Here is a 22,674-nt window from a genome sequence, read left to right on the forward strand (position 1 = left end):
TGCTGCCTATATTTTTCAGCAATTATATCTCACATATAATTCTCCCTTTTCAAATAAAATAAAATCACAGCACTTGCTCTATCACAACTTTATATGCATGTCCTATGTTTTATGAATAAAACAAAGCACATCATTTCTTTCTTGGGGCAGAGGCAAACCTTTCATATCTGAATTTAGTTTCCAGATTACAAGGCTGACGTGTAACTGGAGACGTGGTATGTACCTTTACAGTGTGACCAGAAAAACAAACCAAACTCCCATTTCCGTCAGCTAACAGTTAAATTAATCAAATTTATACCAAAATAAAATTTGCGTGATTTAATTTGGTCTTAAGAGTTGCTTTATAGAATATTGCACAGGATTAATGTCAGAACATTACACATAAATGAAATGATTTGTTTTGCTGTGACTGTTTTAACGATGCATTAGGGAAAGAGTTTCTAACAAGTTGTTTGGTTTATATTAACAATTTGTATACATATATTACAGATATGAAACATAAGTCAGTACAGATAATAGAGAAGCAAAAACTGTCTACATCACACATTGCATTATGACTTTCCTTGTTTGCTAAAAATTAAGCCATCTCTATGCAAATAGCGAGGCCAGTTTCAAAGACAGAGATTGGTTCCTCAATGACCAATAGGAACTCCCCAGCTCCCTCCCTGTGTATATAAATCAGAGCTCCAGGTGAAGTTCTCTCATCTGTAGGATCACTCAGCAACCATGAGGTCTCTGGTCTTTGTTCTGCTCATTGGAGCTGCTTGTGAGTGTTTGTGAGAAGTTTTAAGGCTTCTTCTCTGCTAACAGTTGGTTGGCTTTCTTCCCAGATCGCACCATTAATCATCATAGCTTTATTATCTCAAAGTGGAAAATTAATTATGTTTCTGTATGCACTCAAATAGGTTTGATTTATGCATTTGACTGGAAATCAAACAGCATAGATGTTTCACTCCTGATGTAAAAGTGTAGGAGTAAACAGTTTGTTTACACTTGTGTTTTCAGTTGCCCTGGATGACGACAAGATCGTCGGAGGGTTTGAGTGCACACCTTACTCTGAGCCCCATCAGGTGTCTCTCAACATTGGCTACCACACCTGTGGTGGCTCCCTGATCAATCAGAACTGGACTGTGTCTGCTGCTCACTGCTACGAGTCGCAAGTATATTTCTATAAGATCTATAAGATTACAGGTCTGATTTTCAGACCAAAGTTGTGCAAAATAAATTTTTATTGGAAGTTTTATACTAATTTCCTGTTTTTCAAATGTTTTCAGTCGTATCCAGGTGCGTCTGGGAGAGCACGACATTTCGGTCAATGAGGGAACTGAGCAGTTCATCGACTCCTCCCGTGTCATCCGCCATCCACAGTATGATTCCTGGAATATTGACAATGACATCATGCTGATCCAGCTGAGCCAGCCTGCCTCCCTCAACAGTTATGTGCAGCCTGTGGCTCTGCCCAGGAGCTGTGCTCCTGCTGGCACCATGTGCAGGGTCTCTGGATGGGGCAACACCATGAGCTCTAGTGAGTAACTTCTGCACGTTAGCAGTTTAAAGTTAAAAATGTTTCATGACATTTGGTTCCATCAGCATGAATCGTTGTTCATCCATACGCTGTTTCAAACATTGCAGCTGCTGATCAGGACAGGCTGCAGTGCCTGAACATCCCCATCCTGTCCTACAGTGACTGTAATAACTCCTACCCTGGCATGATCACTGACTCCATGTTCTGCGCTGGATACCTGGAGGGAGGCAAGGACTCTTGCCAGGTATGTAATAAGTCAAACCTGCAACTGTCCCCTTCTCGAATAGTAAAGCTTTCTTAAAATGCCACAAGAGTGGACGTATCCCACAATGACAACAACACATTTAATTTATATTTAATTAGATTAAAATAATTATTTCTTGACATCCATCTTTGTTTTCTTTACTTTTATTTTCAGGGTGACTCTGGTGGTCCTGTTGTGTGCAACGGTGAGCTGCAGGGTATTGTGTCCTGGGGCTACGGATGTGCTGAGAGGGACCACCCCGGTGTCTATACCAAGGTAAAACTATATGCTTTCTTTAATTTAAACAGTTATGTCATATTCAATTCACATTGTGTGGCTTCAGTTAAACTTCATCATCCTGTCTACATTAACAAATCTCAATCTGTCTCCATTCACAGGTCTGCATCTTCAACGACTGGATTCAGCAAACCATGGCCAGCTATTAAGTCTGATCCTTCGATCACCACTCTGCTTGGCTGCATTTTTTTAAACCAGTTTAACTCTGCTCTTCTGTAGAGTTCTGAATAACATGCAGTCAACTAAATCAATAAAATAGCCAACAGCTATTTAAGATGTAGCAGACAGTCATTCACAGTATTGTACATATAAATGTAAGGCACACACAGAACGTTATACACCTTGACCTTCATTAGTTTTACCTGATTATCTGCAAATTGTTTGACAAAAAAAAAAGAAGATAAATCAGTGCCAGAGATGCCAGCAGGATCAACAAACTAATCCGCAAGGCTGGAAGCATCATTGGTCAGAATTTGGAGGTCTTTGAGTCAGTGAGGGACAGGCGGACACTGAACAAACTGGCCTCCATCATGGAAAACCCATTCCACTCACTCCATTTCACACTTCTGAGGTGGCAGATCTCCTTCTCCATCAGACTGATTCAACCTCACTGCCATAAAGAACACTTTGGGAAATTATTCCTACCGTTCTCTGTAAAGCTGTATAACAACTCTTTACTCTGTGACAGGTGAACACACCTGCCAGGCATAAGATCCCAAACATATTTTGTATGTTTTGTTGTATTTTAATCTGATTACTTCTAAGTAATCAGAATAAAATTAATCTGATTACTTAGAAGCTTTTTAATTTATTAGTCTCGATGAATTGCATTTAATTGCTCAAGAAAATTTGCCCCAGAGTCTGAAGACAATGAAGAGAGGTGGAGGCTCTTTGCCTTTGCTGGCTCCTTTGTGCTGGCATCTTTACACTGTTCCTGCAGCAGGACCTCAAGGCTGGTCCAAACCTCTTCTCGCTCTCCCCTTGCAAGACACTTTAAATCCTTAAAGCCTGGGTCAAGCACAGTAGCTATCTTGAGCCACTGATGGTTGAGTGTAGTTACACGTTGGGATAGGTCCTTTGTGAAGGCAGTCTTAAATTTCACCAAGTAGTTTGAGTCATCATCAGAGGCCTCCATGGTGTGATGCAGATGGCAGAAAGCAGTTAAAACTACTAAACCTAAGACATATGTCTCACCTCCAAGAAGCTCAGTCACAAACCTGTAGTAGACAGTTCAAGAAAGTAATTATTCATCTACACAGTAACTGTCAACTATAGAGCTTTTTGAAGAAACACTAACAAAGTTAAAAAATAGCTTTATTTGGCTGCAAGGACAGTCACCAGCTTTTGGAGTTTTACCAGCTCTGATGGAGTTAAAATGACTAACTTGTGCTTTTTTTTGTCTAAAGCAGCGAGACAGCCTCTTGATTCTTTAGTAGACAAGAAACCATATCCAGCGTTGAATTCCATCATGTGGAAACATCCTGTATGAGTGGCTCTTTGTGTTGCCCCAGTCTTGTTTGCTGCTGGTGCAGTTCCTCCATATTAGCAGGGCTGTCTGTAATGCATCTAATTTTGCTTGCTTTTCAAGCTGTTGAATTTTACTTGAAATAGTCGTTCAGCACAGCAGTTGAAAAGTTGGATCACCTGACACTAACTGTAGCACATTGTCTAACCCCCTATCTTCTACCACCAATAGTGGTCTACAGTCCAGAGCAATCCATTTTGCAAGAGTAAGTTTGTCTGATGTTGACTTACTAATTTTGCCCTGAAGTCAGTCTTGATGCATTCTCAATCATCCAGGAAAGTAAATTGCCATCTTACAATGCTGTGATTGCAGCCATTCCCCAACTCTCTGTGAATGGTACTCATGGCCATTGATCAGTGGGTTTTGGTCAGTGGTTGTTGACCAATGGTCATGAGAATTTGCATAATTATGATGAAGGAACTGACCTCCCAGCTCATTGTTCCCTCAGTGGGCTGGTTTCAGTCATTATGCAAATGTAGTGTTTATAAGATTGGGGAAACCTGCAGTCAGCTGAGACGGAAGAAGTCACTCGGATGAGTGACGAAACGTTTCTCCCACAAAACGCTACGTCCAGATGAAAAGAATCAACTTTTGGAGATCAGAAGTCAGTCATTTCATCAAGTTTGGGCTGCCGACACCTTTTTTGGTACTCGGACTGAGACTCATAGTGCTAACAGCTCCAACAGTTTCGGTCCTTGCTGTTTTGTATTTAGATGGTACCCTAAGGTTGAAGTGCTTCGGTGGTATGCAAACTCCTTTTTACACAGTTTGCACAAACCCACGCTTTTATCAAGGCTTCTGTCAGGTAGTCCTTTCAAAATGAACTTTGCCTTTGATCAGTCCTAGCAACAGGCTTTCTTCTGATTGTTGCTCTGATGTGAGCATCAGTTTAATCTATACCAGGAAATTGTGCATTAACAAAAGTTCCCCTTTGCTTGGAATGCAAAAGCTGTGTCCAAATTCAGAGGCTGCATCCTCCTGAGGCCGATTACGTCACACAGCGACATGACAAAGGCTGCCCAAATTCGAAGACTCCTCCAAATGCGGCTGACAAATGCGTCCTTTATTTCCCCAGATTTGAAGGATGGATTGGGTGTATCCTTCGTGGCTCAGCCTATCCCAGAATTCATAGCACGGCACAGCTAATTCCAATTTTCAACAATGGCAGCAGCAACTTAGATTTAATACTACTCTTATTACTCTTATAAACTTTTAAGATATTATCAGGCGAGGATGTAGCTGTGTAAACTTCAAATATCTGTGGGATTTATCAAGATATCACACATTTGCAAAAGTGCTCCAACGTTTTCAGAGACGTCTGTTACCCACCAACTTGAGGCAATCAGGGAAAGAGACACAGGTGGGGAAAACAAGCAGCAGGGTCAACAGAATCAATTTAGGCGCACGAGGGACGCAAAACTGAACACAACACACACAGGACAAGAGACTATCAAAATAAAACAGGAACCTAAGACTGAGACTGACACTGAGACACATCGACGTAACAGGCAAAAGACAAAACTGACAAAACACAAGAGATATCACATAAATGTAAACACAGGAGGGCCAGAAAAACTCTAGAACAACAAAAAAATATGATGAATACAAAATCAGAATGAAAACCGCCACAGGACAACCACTTCCTCCACTCCTAAATGGCCTGTATTTGTATAGCGCTTTACTTAGTCCCGATAGACCCCAAAGCACTTTACACTACATTCAGTCATCCACACACACAGGTGATGGCAAGCTACATTGTAGCCACAGCTGCCCTGGGACGCACTGACAGAGGGGAGGCTGCTGGACACTGGCGCCACCGGGGCCTCTGACCACCACCAGGCAACGGGTGAAGTGTCTTGCCCAGCGACCGAGACTGTCGGAGCCGGGGCTCGAACCAGCAACCTTCTGATAACAAGACGAACTCCCAACTCTTGAGCCACGATCGCCCCCTTCACAGATTTACTGTAAGAAATCCTACTTTAGGTAAGAAGGTTTTTAATTTGCTGCTCACAGCACTTCAATGTCCAGTGTGAATTTAGTTTTCAAGTGCTGTGAAACACACAGATGTGAGATAGTGCGTTCCAGATATCTAAATATAGAGATTATATTTACCTTTGTCGAAGTCTGACCAGAGACACACTAATTTCAAACAATAGGGGCTGACTTATTAGTCTATTGTTTTATGAAAATATACATTTAAATTTGTATTTTATGAGAGCTTATGCATGAAAATGGTTGCATATACAAAGGAATCCTTTGAAAGAGTTCTGTTGGAGATATTAAAACCACTAGGATTTGTTATTATATCATGCTCCACTGTCAGTGCATAAAAGTCTGGGCATAGGGAAAAAGTGACCCTTAAGTGCTTATTGAAGTGAAACAGTTCAGGTCTGCGAGGCTACAGAAACAACCACAAAAAACTATTTAAGAAATAAAATAATCCTATTTTCAAACATTCCTATGAAATTTTCCTCATTTGCTAAAAAGAAAGCCATCCCTTTTCACTATTCTGCTCATTACTGTCATCAAATATTGGCAGGATTGAAATTAACTTTTCCCAGTATTACAAAAAAAATTGTAATAAGTTACTAGCAATTAAAATATAGATTAATACAATGATACAAAAGAGTAATCTATTTATGTGCATGATTTATATCAAGATATTTCTAAAAAAATAAGCCATCTCTATTCAAACAAATCACCAACCCCAACGAGCCACACAAGAGATTGGCTCTTTGCTGACCAATAGGAGTGCTCAGAGAGCTGGGCAGCTCTCCTGTGGATATAAATGAGAGCTCCAGGTGAAGTCCTCTCATCTCCAGAATCACTCAGCAACCATGAGGTCTCTGATCTTTGTTCTGCTCATTGGAGCTGCTTGTGAGTGTGAAGTTTTATCTGAGCAGATTGTCTTCCTCTCTGACTGGCAGATGTTTTTCTTATTAGACTAAAACTTCATCCAACATAACTTTAGCTGCTCATGGCTGCAGCTTCACAATGATTCTAATCAAATACAATGTACTTTGGGCTGGAAATCAAACAGCATAGATGTTTCACTCCTGATGTAAAAGTGTAGGAGTAAACAGTTTGTTTACACTTGTGTTTTCAGTTGCCCTGGATGACGACAAGATCGTCGGAGGGTTTGAGTGCACACCTTACTCTGAGCCCCATCAGGTGTCTCTGAACTCTGGCTATCACTTCTGTGGTGGCTCCCTGATCAATCAGAACTGGATTGTGTCTGCTGCTCACTGCTACGAGTCGTAAGTATATTTCAGTAAGATTTTAAATCTTATTTAAGGGAGTGATCCACAATTAATATTTGTTGGTAGTTTCTGAGTGTTTGAATCTATTCTTTCTGTTTTTCAAATGTTTTCAGTCGTATCCAGGTGCGTCTGGGAGAGCACGACATTTCGATCAATGAGGGAACTGAGCAGTTCATCGACTCCTCCCGTGTCATCCGCCATCCACAGTATGATTCCTGGAATATTGACAATGACATCATGCTGATCCAGCTGAGCCAGCCTGCCTCCCTCAACAGTTATGTGCAGCCTGTGGCTCTGCCCAGGAGCTGTGCTCCCGCTGGCACCATGTGCACAGTCTCTGGATGGGGCAACACCATGAGCTCTAGTGAGTAACTTCTGCACGTTAGCAGTTTAAAGTTAAAAATGTTTCATGACATTTGGTTCCATCAGCATGAATCGTTGTTCATCCATACGCTGTTTCAAACATTGCAGCTGCTGATCGGGACAGGCTGCAGTGCCTGAACATCCCCATCCTGTCCTACAGTGACTGTAATAACTCCTACCCTGGCATGATCACTGACTCCATGTTCTGCGCTGGATACCTGGAGGGAGGCAAGGACTCTTGCCAGGTATGTAATAAGTCAAACCTGCAACTGTCCCCTTCTCGAATAGTAAAGCTTTCTTAAAATGCCACAAGAGTGGACGTATCCCACAATGACAACAACACATTTAATTTATATTTAATTAGATTTAAATAATTATTTCTTGACATCCATCTTTGTTTTCTTTACTTTTATTTTCAGGGTGACTCTGGTGGTCCTGTTGTGTGCAACGGTGAGCTGCAGGGTATTGTGTCCTGGGGCTATGGATGTGCTGAGAGGGACCACCCCGGTGTCTATACCAAGGTAAAGCTAAATAATTTCTTGAATGTAAACAGCTCTCTTAAACTAAGTTCTCATTGTAGAACGTTCATCATCCCATCATCCTCTTTTCAATAACAAACCTTGATCTGTTTCCATTCACAGGTCTGCATCTTCAATGACTGGATTCAGCAAACCATGGCCAGCTATTAAGTCTGATCCTTCAACTTCTTTCCGACTCTGCTGCAATTCTTCTATCATTTTAACTCCATTGTTGTTGTCGAGTTCTAAACAACTTGCAGTCAGAAGCCACCTAAATCAATAAAGTTATTCACCTTGACTTCCATTTTTTGCCTTCTGTTTTCCTACAAAACTGTTTTTTGATATTTAAAATAGTAAAACAAACATTTTACAATCATATCCTGGAATTTAGGAAGTAGGAGAAAGGCAGTTACTTTGTACATAAATCATCTGAACTGCTGAAATCTTCTCTCTACTTCAATTTGCCACTGCTGCTGCTGTTTAGAAAGGGATTGATACATGCCCAATAATCTGGGACTGGTAATAACAAATTACATATTTATATATTGTTTGCTATACAACAGTCTATGTATCCTTAAATAGAATTTTGAGCTAATTTTGATCAGTGACTGTCTCTGAGTTTTTTTATTTGGTAAGTTCATGTAATCTGCTTCAAACCTTTTCTGTGGACATAAGTACGACTGAATCTGAGGCCATCTGGATATAGGGTGGGCTCCTTTTAAGGGTCTTTTTACTCCTTTCTAACATGCAATGGCAATTGATTGGCAGAGCCTGTTACCACTGTCGCAAGACATCATCATCAGTCACTCTTATGGTGTAACTTTACACGTGGCCAGAGTTCAGAATTAAGACAGAAACCAGCTGTAGTGCATGTACATTCTAGCGAGCACTGCACAGTAATTTATAACAATAGCATCTTATTTAAAACAGTAAACCTACTATTAAACATATTCCTAATACCTAAACAGCACCTTTTCAAAGCTAGGTTAAGAAACTTTATGCAAAAGTATCCCTGCATTAATTCAATTGTTATTTTTATCATTGTGTATATTTCCAGTTTTTATCTGTTGTACAGTGTCCTTGGGTGCTTTGAAAGGCGCTATTTAAATAAAATGTATTATTATTATTATTATTATTGTTATCTGCTGAAGTAATTATCCATGTGAGGGATAAATCAATATAATCCCTAACCCTATGGTGTCAGAATGTGTGATTTCTGGCTTTTAAAAAATGTTTCCACTGTACTTTTTTTTTGGACATCACACAGTACACGACATGATTATAAGTCAAAAAGAAATATATATAGTCATACTGCCTCTGTTTTCTAGATAACTTTGATGGATTTCTTTTCAGGATATATTTTCATCTTTAAAATGATAACGAATTATTTTAGTAAGAACCTTTTAAAAAAACGAAATTAAACTTGCAAACAGTCTGTCAGCTTCATAAAAGAACCTCAGTTCAGTTTTTTCATGGGGCAAAAAACACATTCCCAGAAAAGTCACAAAGACAAAATGTATAATGAAAGCTGTCATGGCGTTTTTATCTTTGAAAGAAAAAAACAACAAAAGCCAACAAAAAATCAAAACAAAACAAAACAAAAGTAATTAAAGTAATCTAAAACCAAACAGGCCTAATATATAAAAAAATAAGTCCCTAAAGTCTGGATGTTAACATAAGATGTTCTATAAATCTAACAAGAAAAAACAGCACACAATTAAAAATAATATGATGTTCTTTCTTTAAAATTTAAAAATATATATAAATATAAACCTACTGTACAGCAAGTCACTACTTCTGTATCAATTTCTTTATCAGCTCACCTGGAGTTGCTGATTGTCTGGATATTTTTCACACTGTGGTATTTCATTATTTACTTTAAAGTGAGGTATTTCACACCCACAAAGAATAATTTATACATATAATATTAACTATCAACTTATTTTTTGCTCATGGCAGCCTCAATGTCCATTTGTGACTTTAGTTTCTAGGTCATAGGTGCTGAGAAGTACACAGCTGTGAGATACCGTGTTCCATTCATCCATTTCTCCTCCTTATCCAGCCACAAATATCTAAATATAGGAGTTATATTTACCTCTATAACCTGACCAAACACATGCACACAAATTTCTGAGAACACAAGATAACTTTTTATTTCATGTTTTTTTTCTAAACCAAAATCTAAGTGTATAAGTGTGTTTTGGTACATTGGAAAGCCACACGAGTACAATATACATATTATTAGGATTTTTTCTATTTAGGTGCATGATTTATATCAAGATTTTAAAAAGAAAGCTATTCCTATGTTAATCTGGTCTCCAACCCAACGACCCACCAAAGAGATTGGCTCCTCGCTAACCAATAGGATTGCCCAGAGAGCTGGGCAGCTCTCTCTGTGGATATAAATTAGAGCTCCAGGTGAAGTCCTCTCATCTAAAGGATCACTCAGCAATCATGAGGTCTCTGGTCTTTGTTCTGCTCATTGGAGCTGCTTGTGAGTGTGAAGTTTTAAGGCTTTTCTCAGATCACACCTTTATTCACCATAGCTTTATTATCTCAAATTTCATATGTTTCTGTGTCCAATCAAATAGGTTTGATTTATGCATTTGACTGGAAATCAAACAGCATAGATGTTTCACTCCTGATGTAAAAGTGTAGGAGTAAACAGTTTGTTTACACTTGTGTTTTCAGTTGCCCTGGAAGACGACAAGATCGTCGGAGGGTTTGAGTGCACACCTTACTCTGAGCCCCATCAGGTGTCTCTCAACTCTGGCTACCACTTCTGTGGTGGCTCCCTGATCAATCAGAACTGGATTGTGTCTGCTGCTCACTGCTACAAATCGTAAGTATATTTCAGTAAGATTTCAAATCTTATTTAAGGGAGTGATCCACAATTAATATTTGTTGGTAGTTTCTGAGTGTTTGAATCTATTCTTTCTGTTTTTCAAACGTTTTCAGTCGTATCCAGGTGCGTCTGGGAGAGCACGACATTTCGGTCAATGAGGGAACTGAGCAGTTCATCGACTCCTCCCGTGTCATCCGCCATCCACAGTATGATTCCTGGAATATTGACAATGACATCATGCTGATCCAGCTGAGCCAGCCTGCCTCCCTCAACAGTTATGTGCAGCCTGTGGCTCTGCCCAGGAGCTGTGCTCCCGCTGGCACCATGTGCACAGTCTCTGGATGGGGCAACACCATGAGCTCTAGTGAGTAACTTCTGCACGTTAGCAGTTTAAAGTTAAAAATGTTTCATGACATTTGGTTCCATCAGCATGAATCGTTGTTCATCCATACTCTGTTTCAAACATTGCAGCTGCTGATCGGGACAGGCTGCAGTGCCTGAACATCCCCATCCTGTCCTACAGTGACTGTAATAACTCCTACCCTGGCATGATCACTGACTCCATGTTCTGCGCTGGATACCTGGAGGGAGGCAAGGACTCTTGCCAGGTATGTAATAAGTCAAACCTGCAACTGTCCCCTTCTCGAATAGTAAAGCTTTCTTAAAATGCCACAAGAGTGGACGTATCCCACAATGACAACAACACATTTAATTTATGTTTAATTAGATTTAAATAATAATTTCTTGACATCCATCTTTGTTTTCTTTACTTTTATTTTCAGGGTGACTCTGGTGGTCCTGTTGTGTGCAATGGTGAGCTGCAGGGTATTGTGTCCTGGGGCTACGGATGTGCTGAGAGGGACCACCCCGGTGTCTATACCAAGGTAAAGCTAGATAAGTTCTTGAATGTAAATAGTTATCTTAAACTAAGTTCTCATTGTAGAACGTTCATCATCCCATCATCCTCTTTTTAATAACAAACCTTGATCTGTTTCCATTCACAGGTCTGCATCTTCAATGACTGGATTCAGCAAACCATGGCCAGCTATTAAGTCTGATCCTTCAACTTCTTTCCTACTCTGCTGCAATTCTTCTATCATTTTAACTCCATTGTTGTTGTCGAGTTCTAAACAACTTGCAGTCAGAAGCCACCTAAATCAATAAAGTTATTCACCTTGACTTCCATTTTTTTGCCTTCTGTTTTCCTACAAAACTGTTTTTTTGATATTTAAAATAGTAAAACAAACATTTTACAATCATATTCTGGAATTTAGGAAGTAGGAGAAAGGCAGTTACTTTGTACATAAATCATCTGAACTGCTGTTACCACTGTCGCAAGACATCATCATCAGTCACTCTTATGGTGTAACTTTACACATGGCCAGAGTTAGAATTAAGACAGAAACCAGCTGTAGTGCATGTACATTCTAGCGAGCACTGCACAGTAATTTATAACAATAGCATCTTATTTACAACAGTAAACCTACTATTAAACCTATTCCTAATACCTAAACAGTACCTTTTCAAAGCTAGGTTAAGAAACTTTATGCAAAAGTATCCCTGCATTAATTCAATTGTTATCTGCTGAAGTAATTATCCATGTGAGGGATAAATCAATATAATCCCTAACCCTATGGTGTCAGAATGTGTGATTTCTGGCTTTTAAAAAATGTTTCCACTGTACTTTATTTTGACATCACACAGTACACGACATGATTATATGTCAAAAAGAAATATATATAGTCATACTGCCTGTTTTCTAGGTAACTTTGATGTATTTTTTTTTCAGGATATATTTTCATCTTTAAAATTATAACAAATTAATTTAGTAAGAACCTTTTAAAAAAAACTAAATTATGTTTGCAAACATAATTTTTGACCCCTATGAAAAGACCATCGAGGGAACAGTTCACCCTGCCCGGGATAGGGTTACCGGGGCCCCGCCATGGGGCCAGCCCCGGGGAGGGTGTCTGAGGGCGAGCGTCTGGTGGCCGGGCCCTTGTCCATGGGGCCCGGCCAGGCACAGCTCGAAAGAGGGACATGGGCCCATCTTCCTGCCGGCTTACCACCCGCAGGACGCACTGTAGAGGTTGGGTGCAATGTGAGTTGGGCGGCGGCCAGGAGCGGAGGCCCTGGCGGACCGATCCCCAGCTACCAAGACTGGCAATTGGGACATGGGATGTGACCTCTCTGGTGGGGAAGAAGCCTGACCTAGTGCGTGAGGTTGAGAGGTACCCGCTCGATATAGTCGGGCTCACCTCAACGCATGGCCTGGGCTCTGGAACCAGTCTCCTGGAGAGGGGCTGGACTCTGTCTCAGTCTGGAGTTGCCCCTGGTGAGAGGCATTGGGCTAGGGTGGATATGTTGTTATCCCCTTGGCTTGCTGCTAGTATATTGGGGTTTCTCCCAGTGGACGAGAGGGTTTGTTCCCTTCGCCTTCGGGTCAGGGAATGGGTCCAGACTGTGGTCTGTGCTTGTGTGCCGAGCGGCAGTTCAGAGTACCCAGCTTTCTTGTAGTCCCTGAGTGGGGCCTCCTGGGTACTCTTTTGTCCTACTGGGAGACTTCAGTGCTCATGTGGGTAACGACAGCGAGACCTGGAAGGGCGTGATTGGGAGGAACGGTCTCCCGGATCTGATCCCGAGCGGTGTTTTGTTATTGGACTTCTGTGCAAACCACAGTTTGGCCATAACGAACACCTTGTTCGAACATAAGAGTGTCCATAAGTGCACATGGCACCAGAAGACTTTAGGCCATAGCAGAGGCGGAGCCAGACATTTGAAACACCCGGGGCTTAGCCCTAAAGGGTAGTATGCATGTGGGATTTTTTTTTTTTGGGGGGGGGGGGTTAGAAATGACTGAAAGATTAATAGGCTCTGTTTTGAGTTTTGTTCAAAAAAGAATGACTTCATATATCCATCCATCTTCATCCGCTTTATCCGGGGCCGGGTCGCGGGGGCAGCAGCCTAAGCAAAGAGGCCCAGGCCTCCCTCTCCCCAGCCACCTCCTCCAGCTTATCCGGGGGAATACCAAGGCGTTCCCAGGCCAGCCGAGAGATATAATCTCTCCAGCGTGTCCTGGGTCTGCCCCGGGGCCTCCTCCCGGTGGGACATGCCTGGAACATCTCACCCAGGAGGCGCGCAGGGGGCATCCTTGTCAGATGCCCGAACCACCTCAGCTGGCTCCTTTCGATGTGGAGCAGCAGCTGCTCTACTCTGAGCCCCTCCCGGATGGCCGAACTTCTCACCCTATCTCTAAGGGAGAGGCCAGCCACCCTTCGGAGGAAGCTCATTTCTGCCGCTTGTATCCGCGATCTCGTTCTTTCGGTCACTACCCACAGCTCGTGGCCATAGGTGAGGGTAGGGACGTAGATCGACCGGTAAATTGAGAGCGTCGCTTTTACACTCAGCTCCCTCGTCACCACGACGGACCGGTGCAGCATCCGCATTACTGCAGCTGCAGCCCCAATCCGTCTGTCGATCTCCGGCTCCCTTCTCCCATCACTCGAGAACAAGACCCCGAGATACTTGAACTCCTCCACTTGGGGCAGGAACTCATCCCCGACCCGGAGTGGGCACTCCACCCTTTTCCGGCTGAGAACCATGGCCTCAGATTTGGAGGTGCTGATCCTCATTCCCGCTGCTTCACACTCGGCTGAGAACCGTTCCAGTGCGAGCTGGAGGCCCTCACCCGATGAAGCCAACAGAACCACATCGTCTGCAAAAATCAGAGATGAGATTCTGAGGCCACCAAAGCGAAAGCCCTCCGCCACTTGGCTGCGCCTAGAAATCCTGTCCATAAAAATTATGAACAGAACCGGAGACAAAGGGCAGCCCTGGCGGAGCCCATCACCCACCGGGAACGAGTCCGACTTATTGCCGGCAATGCGAACCAAGCTCTTGCAACGGTTATATAGGGATCGAATGGCCCGTAGCAATGGGCCAGACACCCCATATTCCCGCAACACCTCCCACAGGACACCCCGAGGGACACGGTCGAATGCCTTCTCCAAGTCCACAAAACACATGTAGACTGGTTGGGTAAACTCCCATGCACCCTCAAGTATCCTGGAGAGGATAAAGAGCTGGTCCAGTGTTCCGCGACCAGGACGAAAACCGCATTGTTCCTCCTGTATCCGAGGTTCGACTAACGGACAAACTCTCCTTTCCAGCACCCTGGCATAGACTTTCCCAGGGAGGCTGAGGAGTGTGATCCCCCTGTAGTTGGAACACACCCTCCGGTCCCCCTTCTTAAAGATGGGGACCACCACCCCGGTCTGCCAGTCCACAGGTACTGCCCCTGATCTCCACGCAACATTGCAGAGGCGTGTCAACCAGGACAGCCCTACAACGTCCAGAGCCTTCAGGAACTCGGGGCGGACCTCATCAACACCAGGGGCTCTGCCACCAAGGAGTTGTTTAACTGCCTCAGTGACCTCGCCCCCGGAAATTGGCGGGTCATTCCCCTCATCCCCAGACTCTGCTTCCTCCTCGGAAGACGTGTCAGTGGGATTAAGGAGGTCCTCGAAGTATTCCTTCCACCGCCCGACAATTTTCTCAGTCGACGTCAGCAGCGCTCCGCCAGCACTATACACAGTGCAGGTAGAGCACCGCTTTCCCCTCCTGAGACGTCTGACGGTTTGCCAGAATCTCTTCGAGGCAGTCCGAAAGTCTTTTTCTATGGCCTCTCCGAACTCCTCCCACACCCGAGTTTTTGCTTCAGCCACTGCCCGAGCCGCATTCCGCTTGGCCTGTCGATACCTGTCGGCTGCCTCCGGAGTCCCACAGGCTAACCAAGCCTGATAGGACTCCTTCTTCAGCCTGGTGGCTCCCTTCACCTCTGGTGTCCACCATTTGGTTCGGGGATTACCACCACGGCAGGCACCAACCACCTTGCGGCCGCAGCTCAATGCAGCAGCTTCGGCAATGGAGACGCTGAACATGATCCATTCAGACTCAATGTCCCCAGTCTCCCTCGGAATGCTGTTGAAGCTCTGCCGGAGGTGTGCGTTGAAGATCTCGCAGACTGGGGCCTCTGCTAGACGTTCCCAGCACACCCTCACTACGCGTTTAGGTGCACCAGGTCTGTCCAGCGTCCTCCCCCGCCACCTGATCCAACTCACCACCAGGTGGTGATCAGTTGACAGCTCAGCCCCTCTCTTTACCCGAGTGTCCAGAACATATGGTCGCAGGTCTGCTGATACGATTACAAAATCGATCATCGACCTACAGCCTAGAGCGTCCTGGTGCCACGTGCACTTATGGACACTCTTATGTTCGAACAGGGTGTTCGTTATGGCCAAACTGTGATTAGCACAGAAGTCCAATAACAAAGCACCGCTCGGGTTCAGATCAGGGAGGCCGTTCCTCCCAATCACGCCCCTCCAGGTCTCGCTGTCATTACCCACGTGAGCATTGAAGTCTCCCAGCAGGACAACAGAGTCTCCAGGTGGAGCACCCTCCAGCACCCCCCCCCCCCAGGGACTCTAAGAAGGCTGGGTACTCTGAACTGCCACTCGGCGCATAAGCGCAGATGACAGTCAGGACCCGTTCCCCGACCCTAAGGCGCAGGGAACAAACCCTCTCGTCCACCGGGAAAAACCCCAACATACCGGCAGCAAGCCGAGGGGATATTAGAATACCCACCCCAGCCCACCGCCTCTCACCAGGGGCAACTCCAGACTGTGACAGAGTCCAGCCCCTCTCCAGGAGACTGGTTCCAGAGCCCAAGCCATGTGTAGAGGTGAGCCCGACTATATCTAGCCGGTACCTCTCAACCTCACGCACTAACTCAGGCTCCTTCCCCACCAGAGAGGTGATATTCCATGTCCCTATTGCCAGTCTTGGCAGCCGGGGGTCAGTCCGCCAGGGCCTCCGCTCCTGGCCGCCACCCGACACACAATGCACCCGACCCCTATGGCGCCTCCTGCGGGTGGTGGGCCTGCGGGAGGATGGGCCCATGTCTCCTCTTTGGGCTGTGCCCGGCCGGGCCCCATGGACTAAGGCCCAGCCACCAGACGCTCGCCCTCGGGCACCCTCCCCGGGCCTGGCTCCAGGGCGGGGCCCCGGTAACCCTATCCCGGGCAGGGTAAACTGTTCCCTCGGTGTCCTTTTCATAAGGGTCTTATGAATCGCTCTTTGTCTGGTCCCTCACCCAGGGCCAATTTGCCATGGGAGACCCTACCAGGGGGCAAAAGCCCCCAGACAACATAGCCCCTGGGATCCCTGGGACACACAAACCCCTCCACCACGATAAGGTAGCGATTCAAGGAGGGGTGACTTCATATAGGGAAAAATATATATCACATGTGCAGGACACCTTAAACTAGTGTTTTAATTAAGCCACAAGGCAGAACAAAGTCGGGGCTGTATCAAGACACGAGGACTAAACCCCAATTCAACCAGACCCAGAACTGATCCGGAATTAAAACAGGACTGCAACAGTTCAAAATCAGGACTACTTAGGATTTAACCAAGACAGAACCAGAATCAGAACTAGATGATAGTAGCGCTAAAAATCATCATAGACCTGCACTACACTTATTTTTTTAATTCTACCAAAGAACACTATTTAGATTGAGAAAAGTTTATATAATTATTTAGCCTTGTTGTGCAAACAAGCCTGCATAACTTAATAAATATAGAATTTGAAAAATAGCAAACCTAAAAAGAAACACTAGGTACGAGATACATGAGTACCTATGATACGGTGATACTTTTGGTAAACAACCATTTGACTAACATGTGTGTCTCACCTGCTCTTGTTCCATCTCTGTTCTGTCCTCGTTCTCCATCTCCCTCTCTGTCCCTCTCTGTTCCTCTCTCTCCCTCTTTGTGCTGACAATCATCAAATATACAGTTGAAACCAGATATTTATGTACTCTTCAGATCAAAACACAAACACTTTTTTAATTGTAACATCAAATCAGACTAAATGTTTATTTTTTTAGATTGATAAATATAAAAAACATATTTGTTAACTTGAAGAGTAAAGAGAGAAACTATCTGTATTTCTTAATTGCAAATGGCACCAAATTGTATTCAAACTTGAGCCACACTTATGGAGCTCCACAGTTCTTTTCCTGGTGTTTTGATTGATATCTCTTAATTTTCCCATTTCAAAGAAACAGGCTCTGTGTTTTGCCTTATATGCATCCACAGCTGTGCCACCAATTTACTCACATGGACTCTACTAACCTATCAGAAGCTTCTTCAGCTCAGAATGGAATCGCCTGCAGTTTTCTTATTAATTAACAATAAACTTAGTGTATATGTGCTCCTAAATTTGATCAAAGTGATAAAAAATAGAAGCTCTGTCTCTCTTTATTCTGACATTTAACTAATTCAAAAGATATTTCAATATTTATCTAAAACAAAAGTTTACTCTAAATTGATGTTGTACAGTAAAAATGTTTTATGTTTTCTCCCTAAAGTGTATGTAAATATCTGGTTACAAATGTGAATATCCTGCTGTGTGCTGAAATCCCTCTTGTTTTGCATAGAAATATACTGAACAACATACAAAGCATAATATATAAAATAACATTTACCTGAGTTTTTTCTTTGAAAGAACCCTCTAATGTCCATTCTTATATTTCAGTACATAACTGAAACCGATTTAGTCGGGGAGGGTAAGAACTGAAAATATGAAATAAACACACAGTAAGATAAGACTCTATTAAAAAAAATAGCATTTGTTCGGCTTTTCATTTCGCCATTTGTTGATTCACTTGAAGAGCAAGTAACGTAATATTGGTCAAGTGATCAGTTTGATATCAATCTTTCGTGATTCACCGTCATATTTACATTATTTGTACGGTATGAATGGTTTGCTTTGGTACCTGGTCAAACTTAAGCTCCCCTTAGTATGGCTGGCTCCGTTTCTCCAACAGCGCACTCACAGGCGGCAGCTGCCCCGCCCCCTCGCTCAGTCGCTTAGTGCCTGAGCTCGGATCATACCAATATCAGGGGGGATTCACGCACAGTCGTAAATTCCCACAGTGTGCACTATGTGCTTCGAATATTGTGTGTACTTTTTGTTTTATACAGTTGTCAGCCAGACATCTAACTATGAAAAAATTACACTCCAAAAGACCCCGGGCTTCTGACAAAACAACCCGGGCTTAAGCCCAGTAAGCCACCCCCACGCTCCGCCCCTGGGCCACAGGTCGATGATCGATTTTGTAATCGTATCACCAGACCTGAGGCCATATGTTTTGGACACTCGGGTAAAGAGAGGGGCTGAGCTGTCAACTGATCACCACCTGGTGGTGAGTTGGATCAGGTGGCGAGGGAGGACGCTGGACAGACCTGGCGCACCCAAACGTACAGTGAGGGTGTGCTGGGAACGTCTAGCAGAGGTCCCGATCCGCAAGATCTTCAAAGCACACCTCCTGCAGAGCTTCAACAGCATTCCAAGGGAGACTGGAGACATTGAGTCCGAATGGACCACGTGCATCACCTCCATTGCCGAAGCCGCTGCACGGAGCTGCAGCCGCAAGGTAGTTGGTGCCTGTCGTGGTGGTAACCCCCGGACCAAATGGTGGACACCTGAGGTGAGGGGAGCGACCAAGGTGAAGGAGTCCTACCGTTTAAAAGCAAAAAGCAAAACAAAAAACCCCCAAAAGAACAAAAAAAGAAAAGAAAAAATAGTTAAAGTAAAAAAACAAAGAGGCCTAAAATTAAAAAAGAAAGAATACTTTATACATATAATATTCACTGTCAACTTATTTTTTGCTCATGGCAGCCTCAATGTCCATTTGTGACTTTAGTTTCTAGGTCATAGGTGCTGAGAAGTACACAGCTGTGAGATACCGTCCTCTATTCATCCATTTCTCCTGCTTATCCAGTCACAAATATCTAAATATAGAGGTTATATTTACCTCTATAACCTGACCAAACACATGCACACAAATTTCTGAGAACACAAGCTAACTTTTTATTTCATGTCTATGTTTTTTTTTAAACCAAAATCTAAGTGTATAAGTGTGTTTTGTTACATTGGAAAGCCACACGAGTACAATATACACATTATTAGGATTTTCTCAGATAAAACTGAAATGCTAGAATGCTCTCCAGTTATTAGTTATTAAAATTACCAGTTATTATTGTCATAATATATTGACTGGATTGAAACAATTGATATCAAACAGTAATATATTACTCCAAGAAAATGAACAATTATATGTTAAACTATATCAAATTAAAGTTTTCCTGATATCATAAAACAAAACAATACAATAGTTTACCTGGGGCAGGGATAGCTCAGTAGGTAGAGTGGTGGCCTCATGATCGTGAGGTTAGGGTTCGAATCCACTGAATCGCTACCCTGACGTACACCTGAGCAAGGTACTGTCCCTACACACTGCTCCCTGGGTGCCCAATGGCTGCCCGCTGCCTCACTGATGAATGGGTTAAATGCGAAGAGTAATTTCCCCACGGGGATCAATAAAGTATACGTTATTGTTATTATTATTAATTAAAATATAGACTGATATAGTTATACTAAAGAATAATGTATTTATGTACATAATTTATAGCAAGATTTTAAAAAGAAAGCCATTCCAATGTAAATCTGGTCTCCAACCCAACGACCCACCAAAGAGATTGGCTCCTCACTGACCAATAGCATTGCTCAGAGAGCTGGGCAGCTCTCTCTGTGGATATAAATTAGAGCTCCAGGTGAAGTCCTCTCATCTAAAGGATCACTCAGCAATCATGAGGTCTCTGGTCTTTGTTCTGCTCATTGGAGCTGCTTGTGAGTGTGAAGTTTTAAGGCTTTTCTCAGATCCCACCTTTATTCACCATAGCTTTATTATCTCAAATTTCATATGTTTCTGTGTCCAATCAAATAGGTTTGATTTATGCATTTGACTGGAAATCAAACAGCATAGATTTTTCACTCCTGATGTAAAAGTGTAGGAGTAAACAGTTTGTTTACACTTGTGTTTTCAGTTGCCCTGGAAGACGACAAGATCGTCGGAGGGTTTGAGTGCACACCTTACTCTGAGCCCCATCAGGTGTCTCTCAACATTGGCTACCACACCTGTGGTGGCTCCCTGGTCAATCAGAACTGGATTGTGTCTGCTGCTCACTGCTACAAATCGTAAGTATATTTCAGTAAGATTTCAAATCTTATTTAAGTGAGTGATCCACAATTAATATTTGTTGGTAGTTTCTGAGTGTTTGAATCTATTCTTTCTGTTTTTCAAATGTTTTCAGTCGTATCCAGGTGCGTCTGGGAGAGCACGACATTTCGGTCAATGAGGGAACTGAGCAGTTCATCGACTCCTCCCGTGTCATCCGCCATCCAGATTATAATTCCAGGACCATTGACAATGACATCATGCTGATCCAGCTGAGCCAGCCTGCCTCCCTCAACAGTTATGTGCAGCCTGTGGCTCTGCCCAGGAGCTGTGCTCCTGCTGGCACCATGTGCACAGTCTCTGGATGGGGCAACACCATGAGCTCTAGTGAGTAACTTCTGCACGTTAGCAGTTTAAAGTTAAAAATGTTTCATGACATTTGGTTCCATCAGCATGAATCGTTGTTCATCCATATGCTGTTTCAAACATTGCAGCTGCTGATCAGGACAGGCTGCAGTGCCTGAACATCCCCATCCTGTCCTACAGTGACTGTAATAACTCCTACCCTGGCATGATCACTGACTCCATGTTCTGCGCTGGATACCTGGAGGGAGGCAAGGACTCTTGCCAGGTATGTAATAAGTCAAACCTGCAACTGTCCCCTTCTCGAATAGTAAAGCTTTCTTAAAATGCCACAAGAGTGGATGTATCCCACAATGACAACAACACATTTAATTTATATTTAATTAGATTTAAATAATAATTTCTTGACATCCATCTTTGTTTTCTTTACTTTTATTTTCAGGGTGACTCTGGTGGTCCTGTTGTGTGCAACGGTGAGCTGCAGGGTATTGTGTCCTGGGGCTACGGATGTGCTGAGAGGGACCACCCCGGTGTTTATACCAAGGTAAAGCTAAATAATTTCTTGATTGTCAACAGCTATGTGAAAAAAAGTTCTCATTGTGGAACTTTCATCATTCCACCATCCTCTTTTTATTGGAGATTATGTATTGGAATTTCAGGAGCAGGATTCCTCCAAATATGCTCCTTCCAGCTGTCATTTATATAGCTTCCCCCAGTTCTGCAAGCTGATCATTCTCGTTTACGTGCCCCACCGTCCCTCCCTCCTTGTTTTCCATTCTTTAACTTCTTTACTTTTATTTAGTGCATGGGGATCTGCTAGGCCCGGGAGCCATTGCCAGTCCACTTCGAGGCCTTCCCCAAACCGCAGCTCAATTCATGTCAAAGCATTCACTTTTACCCACTAAAACACTCTCAAACCTAAAATGAGGACTTGGGCCCAGCTAGTGAAATAACAAACATTGATCTGTTTCCTTTCACAGGTCTGCATCTTCAATGACTGGATCGAGCAAACCATGGCGAGCTATTAAGTCTGATCCTTCAATCATCACCTTACTCCACTGAATTTAGTTTTTTACCAGTTTAACTCTACTCTGTTGTAGAGTTCTGGTGCAGTCAGTTTTCATGTAAATCAATAAAAACATACAGACTGAGTTTTGTTTGTTTTGCCATTTCTTTGCCATTTATATATTTGGCAACAAATATTTTAAAAAGGACTTTATGATCATCATCATATTTACAGTGTAGCAGGCAGTTCTTTACAGTACTGACCTTTAGAGAGTCAGTTTAGAGAGATACTAATGTTTACTATTGAGTTTCCTTTGATGCATTTTAGTTGTTTATTTAGTTAGTTTGATATTTAAAAGAAATTGGTCAAATTTGAATCCAAATTATTATTATTACATTATAATTACAACACCAAATCCACACTGGCATGTTGTGTAGTTTTGGACCCAAATTCATTTGAGGTAGACAGAAAAACAAAAAGCCGACCTTTTATTTGGTGATTTAAAAAGTCTAAAAGGACAGATACTGTTAGAGGCATAGAACAGAAATCCAATAGCTTGCAGAAAAATTTAGAGGAAGAATAAATGGAAGAAAGGACCATGTAGTATAGGGAATGAGGCACAGTAGAAAACAATGACAAGACAAGC

The 22,674-nt window shown here is 43.0% G+C and overlaps 4 protein-coding genes across 4 annotated transcripts; all 4 read left to right on the top strand.

The window, feature by feature from the left end:
• Window positions 1-687: 687 nt before the first annotated feature.
• On the top strand, window positions 688-2,245 carry LOC146698916 (trypsin-2-like). The gene is made up of 6 exons (XM_085471799.1): window positions 688-766; window positions 1,006-1,156; window positions 1,275-1,525; window positions 1,633-1,769; window positions 1,944-2,045; window positions 2,168-2,245. Exons 1-6 carry the CDS (start codon window positions 727-729, stop codon window positions 2,213-2,215), a joined length of 729 nt encoding a protein of 242 aa, XP_085327925.1. The 5' UTR covers window positions 688-726; the 3' UTR covers window positions 2,216-2,245.
• A 4,142-nt stretch (window positions 2,246-6,387) lies between these two features.
• Window positions 6,388-8,030, top strand: LOC146698917 (trypsin-2-like). The gene is made up of 6 exons (XM_085471800.1): window positions 6,388-6,468; window positions 6,698-6,848; window positions 6,965-7,215; window positions 7,323-7,459; window positions 7,634-7,735; window positions 7,856-8,030. Exons 1-6 carry the CDS (start codon window positions 6,429-6,431, stop codon window positions 7,901-7,903), a joined length of 729 nt encoding a protein of 242 aa, XP_085327926.1. The 5' UTR covers window positions 6,388-6,428; the 3' UTR covers window positions 7,904-8,030.
• A 2,116-nt stretch (window positions 8,031-10,146) lies between these two features.
• On the top strand, window positions 10,147-11,756 carry LOC146698918 (trypsin-1). Its single transcript, XM_085471801.1, has 6 exons — window positions 10,147-10,226; window positions 10,424-10,574; window positions 10,691-10,941; window positions 11,049-11,185; window positions 11,360-11,461; window positions 11,582-11,756. Exons 1-6 carry the CDS (start codon window positions 10,187-10,189, stop codon window positions 11,627-11,629), a joined length of 729 nt encoding a protein of 242 aa, XP_085327927.1. The 5' UTR covers window positions 10,147-10,186; the 3' UTR covers window positions 11,630-11,756.
• Window positions 11,757-20,252: 8,496 nt separating this feature from the next.
• LOC146698919 (trypsin-1-like) lies at window positions 20,253-22,173 on the top strand. Its single transcript, XM_085471802.1, has 6 exons — window positions 20,253-20,331; window positions 20,529-20,679; window positions 20,796-21,046; window positions 21,154-21,290; window positions 21,465-21,566; window positions 22,003-22,173. The coding sequence occupies exons 1-6, from the start codon at window positions 20,292-20,294 to the stop codon at window positions 22,048-22,050; spliced, it is 729 nt and encodes a 242-aa protein (XP_085327928.1). The 5' UTR covers window positions 20,253-20,291; the 3' UTR covers window positions 22,051-22,173.
• The last annotated feature ends 501 nt before the right edge of the window (window positions 22,174-22,674 follow it).

Source organism: Copadichromis virginalis, linkage group LG11, assembly GCF_057382275.1.
Source record: "Copadichromis virginalis isolate Kocher_CV1m ecotype Utaka linkage group LG11, C_Virginalis_male_GT1.1, whole genome shotgun sequence".
Taxonomy (NCBI): domain Eukaryota; kingdom Metazoa; phylum Chordata; class Actinopteri; order Cichliformes; family Cichlidae; genus Copadichromis; species Copadichromis virginalis.

What these genes read in the sequence shown, in the direction of transcription:
- LOC146698916 (XM_085471799.1), top strand. Translation starts at nt 727, where the DNA reads ATGAGGTCTCTGGTCTTTGTTCTGCTCATTGGAGCTGCTT. An exon ending in GGGCAACACCATGAGCTCTA is followed by an intron (nt 1,526 to 1,632) that starts GTGAGTAACTTC and finishes CAAACATTGCAG; the next exon opens with CTGCTGATCAGGACAGGCTG. An exon ending in ACCCCGGTGTCTATACCAAG is followed by an intron (nt 2,046 to 2,167) that starts GTAAAACTATAT and finishes CTCCATTCACAG; the next exon opens with GTCTGCATCTTCAACGACTG.
- LOC146698917 (XM_085471800.1), top strand. Translation starts at nt 6,429, where the DNA reads ATGAGGTCTCTGATCTTTGTTCTGCTCATTGGAGCTGCTT. An exon ending in GCTGCTCACTGCTACGAGTC is followed by an intron (nt 6,849 to 6,964) that starts GTAAGTATATTT and finishes AAATGTTTTCAG; the next exon opens with TCGTATCCAGGTGCGTCTGG. An exon ending in GGGCAACACCATGAGCTCTA is followed by an intron (nt 7,216 to 7,322) that starts GTGAGTAACTTC and finishes CAAACATTGCAG; the next exon opens with CTGCTGATCGGGACAGGCTG.
- LOC146698918 (XM_085471801.1), top strand. Translation starts at nt 10,187, where the DNA reads ATGAGGTCTCTGGTCTTTGTTCTGCTCATTGGAGCTGCTT. An exon ending in TCTGCTCATTGGAGCTGCTT is followed by an intron (nt 10,227 to 10,423) that starts GTGAGTGTGAAG and finishes TTGTGTTTTCAG; the next exon opens with TTGCCCTGGAAGACGACAAG. An exon ending in GAGGCAAGGACTCTTGCCAG is followed by an intron (nt 11,186 to 11,359) that starts GTATGTAATAAG and finishes TTTTATTTTCAG; the next exon opens with GGTGACTCTGGTGGTCCTGT.
- LOC146698919 (XM_085471802.1), top strand. Translation starts at nt 20,292, where the DNA reads ATGAGGTCTCTGGTCTTTGTTCTGCTCATTGGAGCTGCTT. An exon ending in GAGGCAAGGACTCTTGCCAG is followed by an intron (nt 21,291 to 21,464) that starts GTATGTAATAAG and finishes TTTTATTTTCAG; the next exon opens with GGTGACTCTGGTGGTCCTGT. An exon ending in ACCCCGGTGTTTATACCAAG is followed by an intron (nt 21,567 to 22,002) that starts GTAAAGCTAAAT and finishes TTCCTTTCACAG; the next exon opens with GTCTGCATCTTCAATGACTG.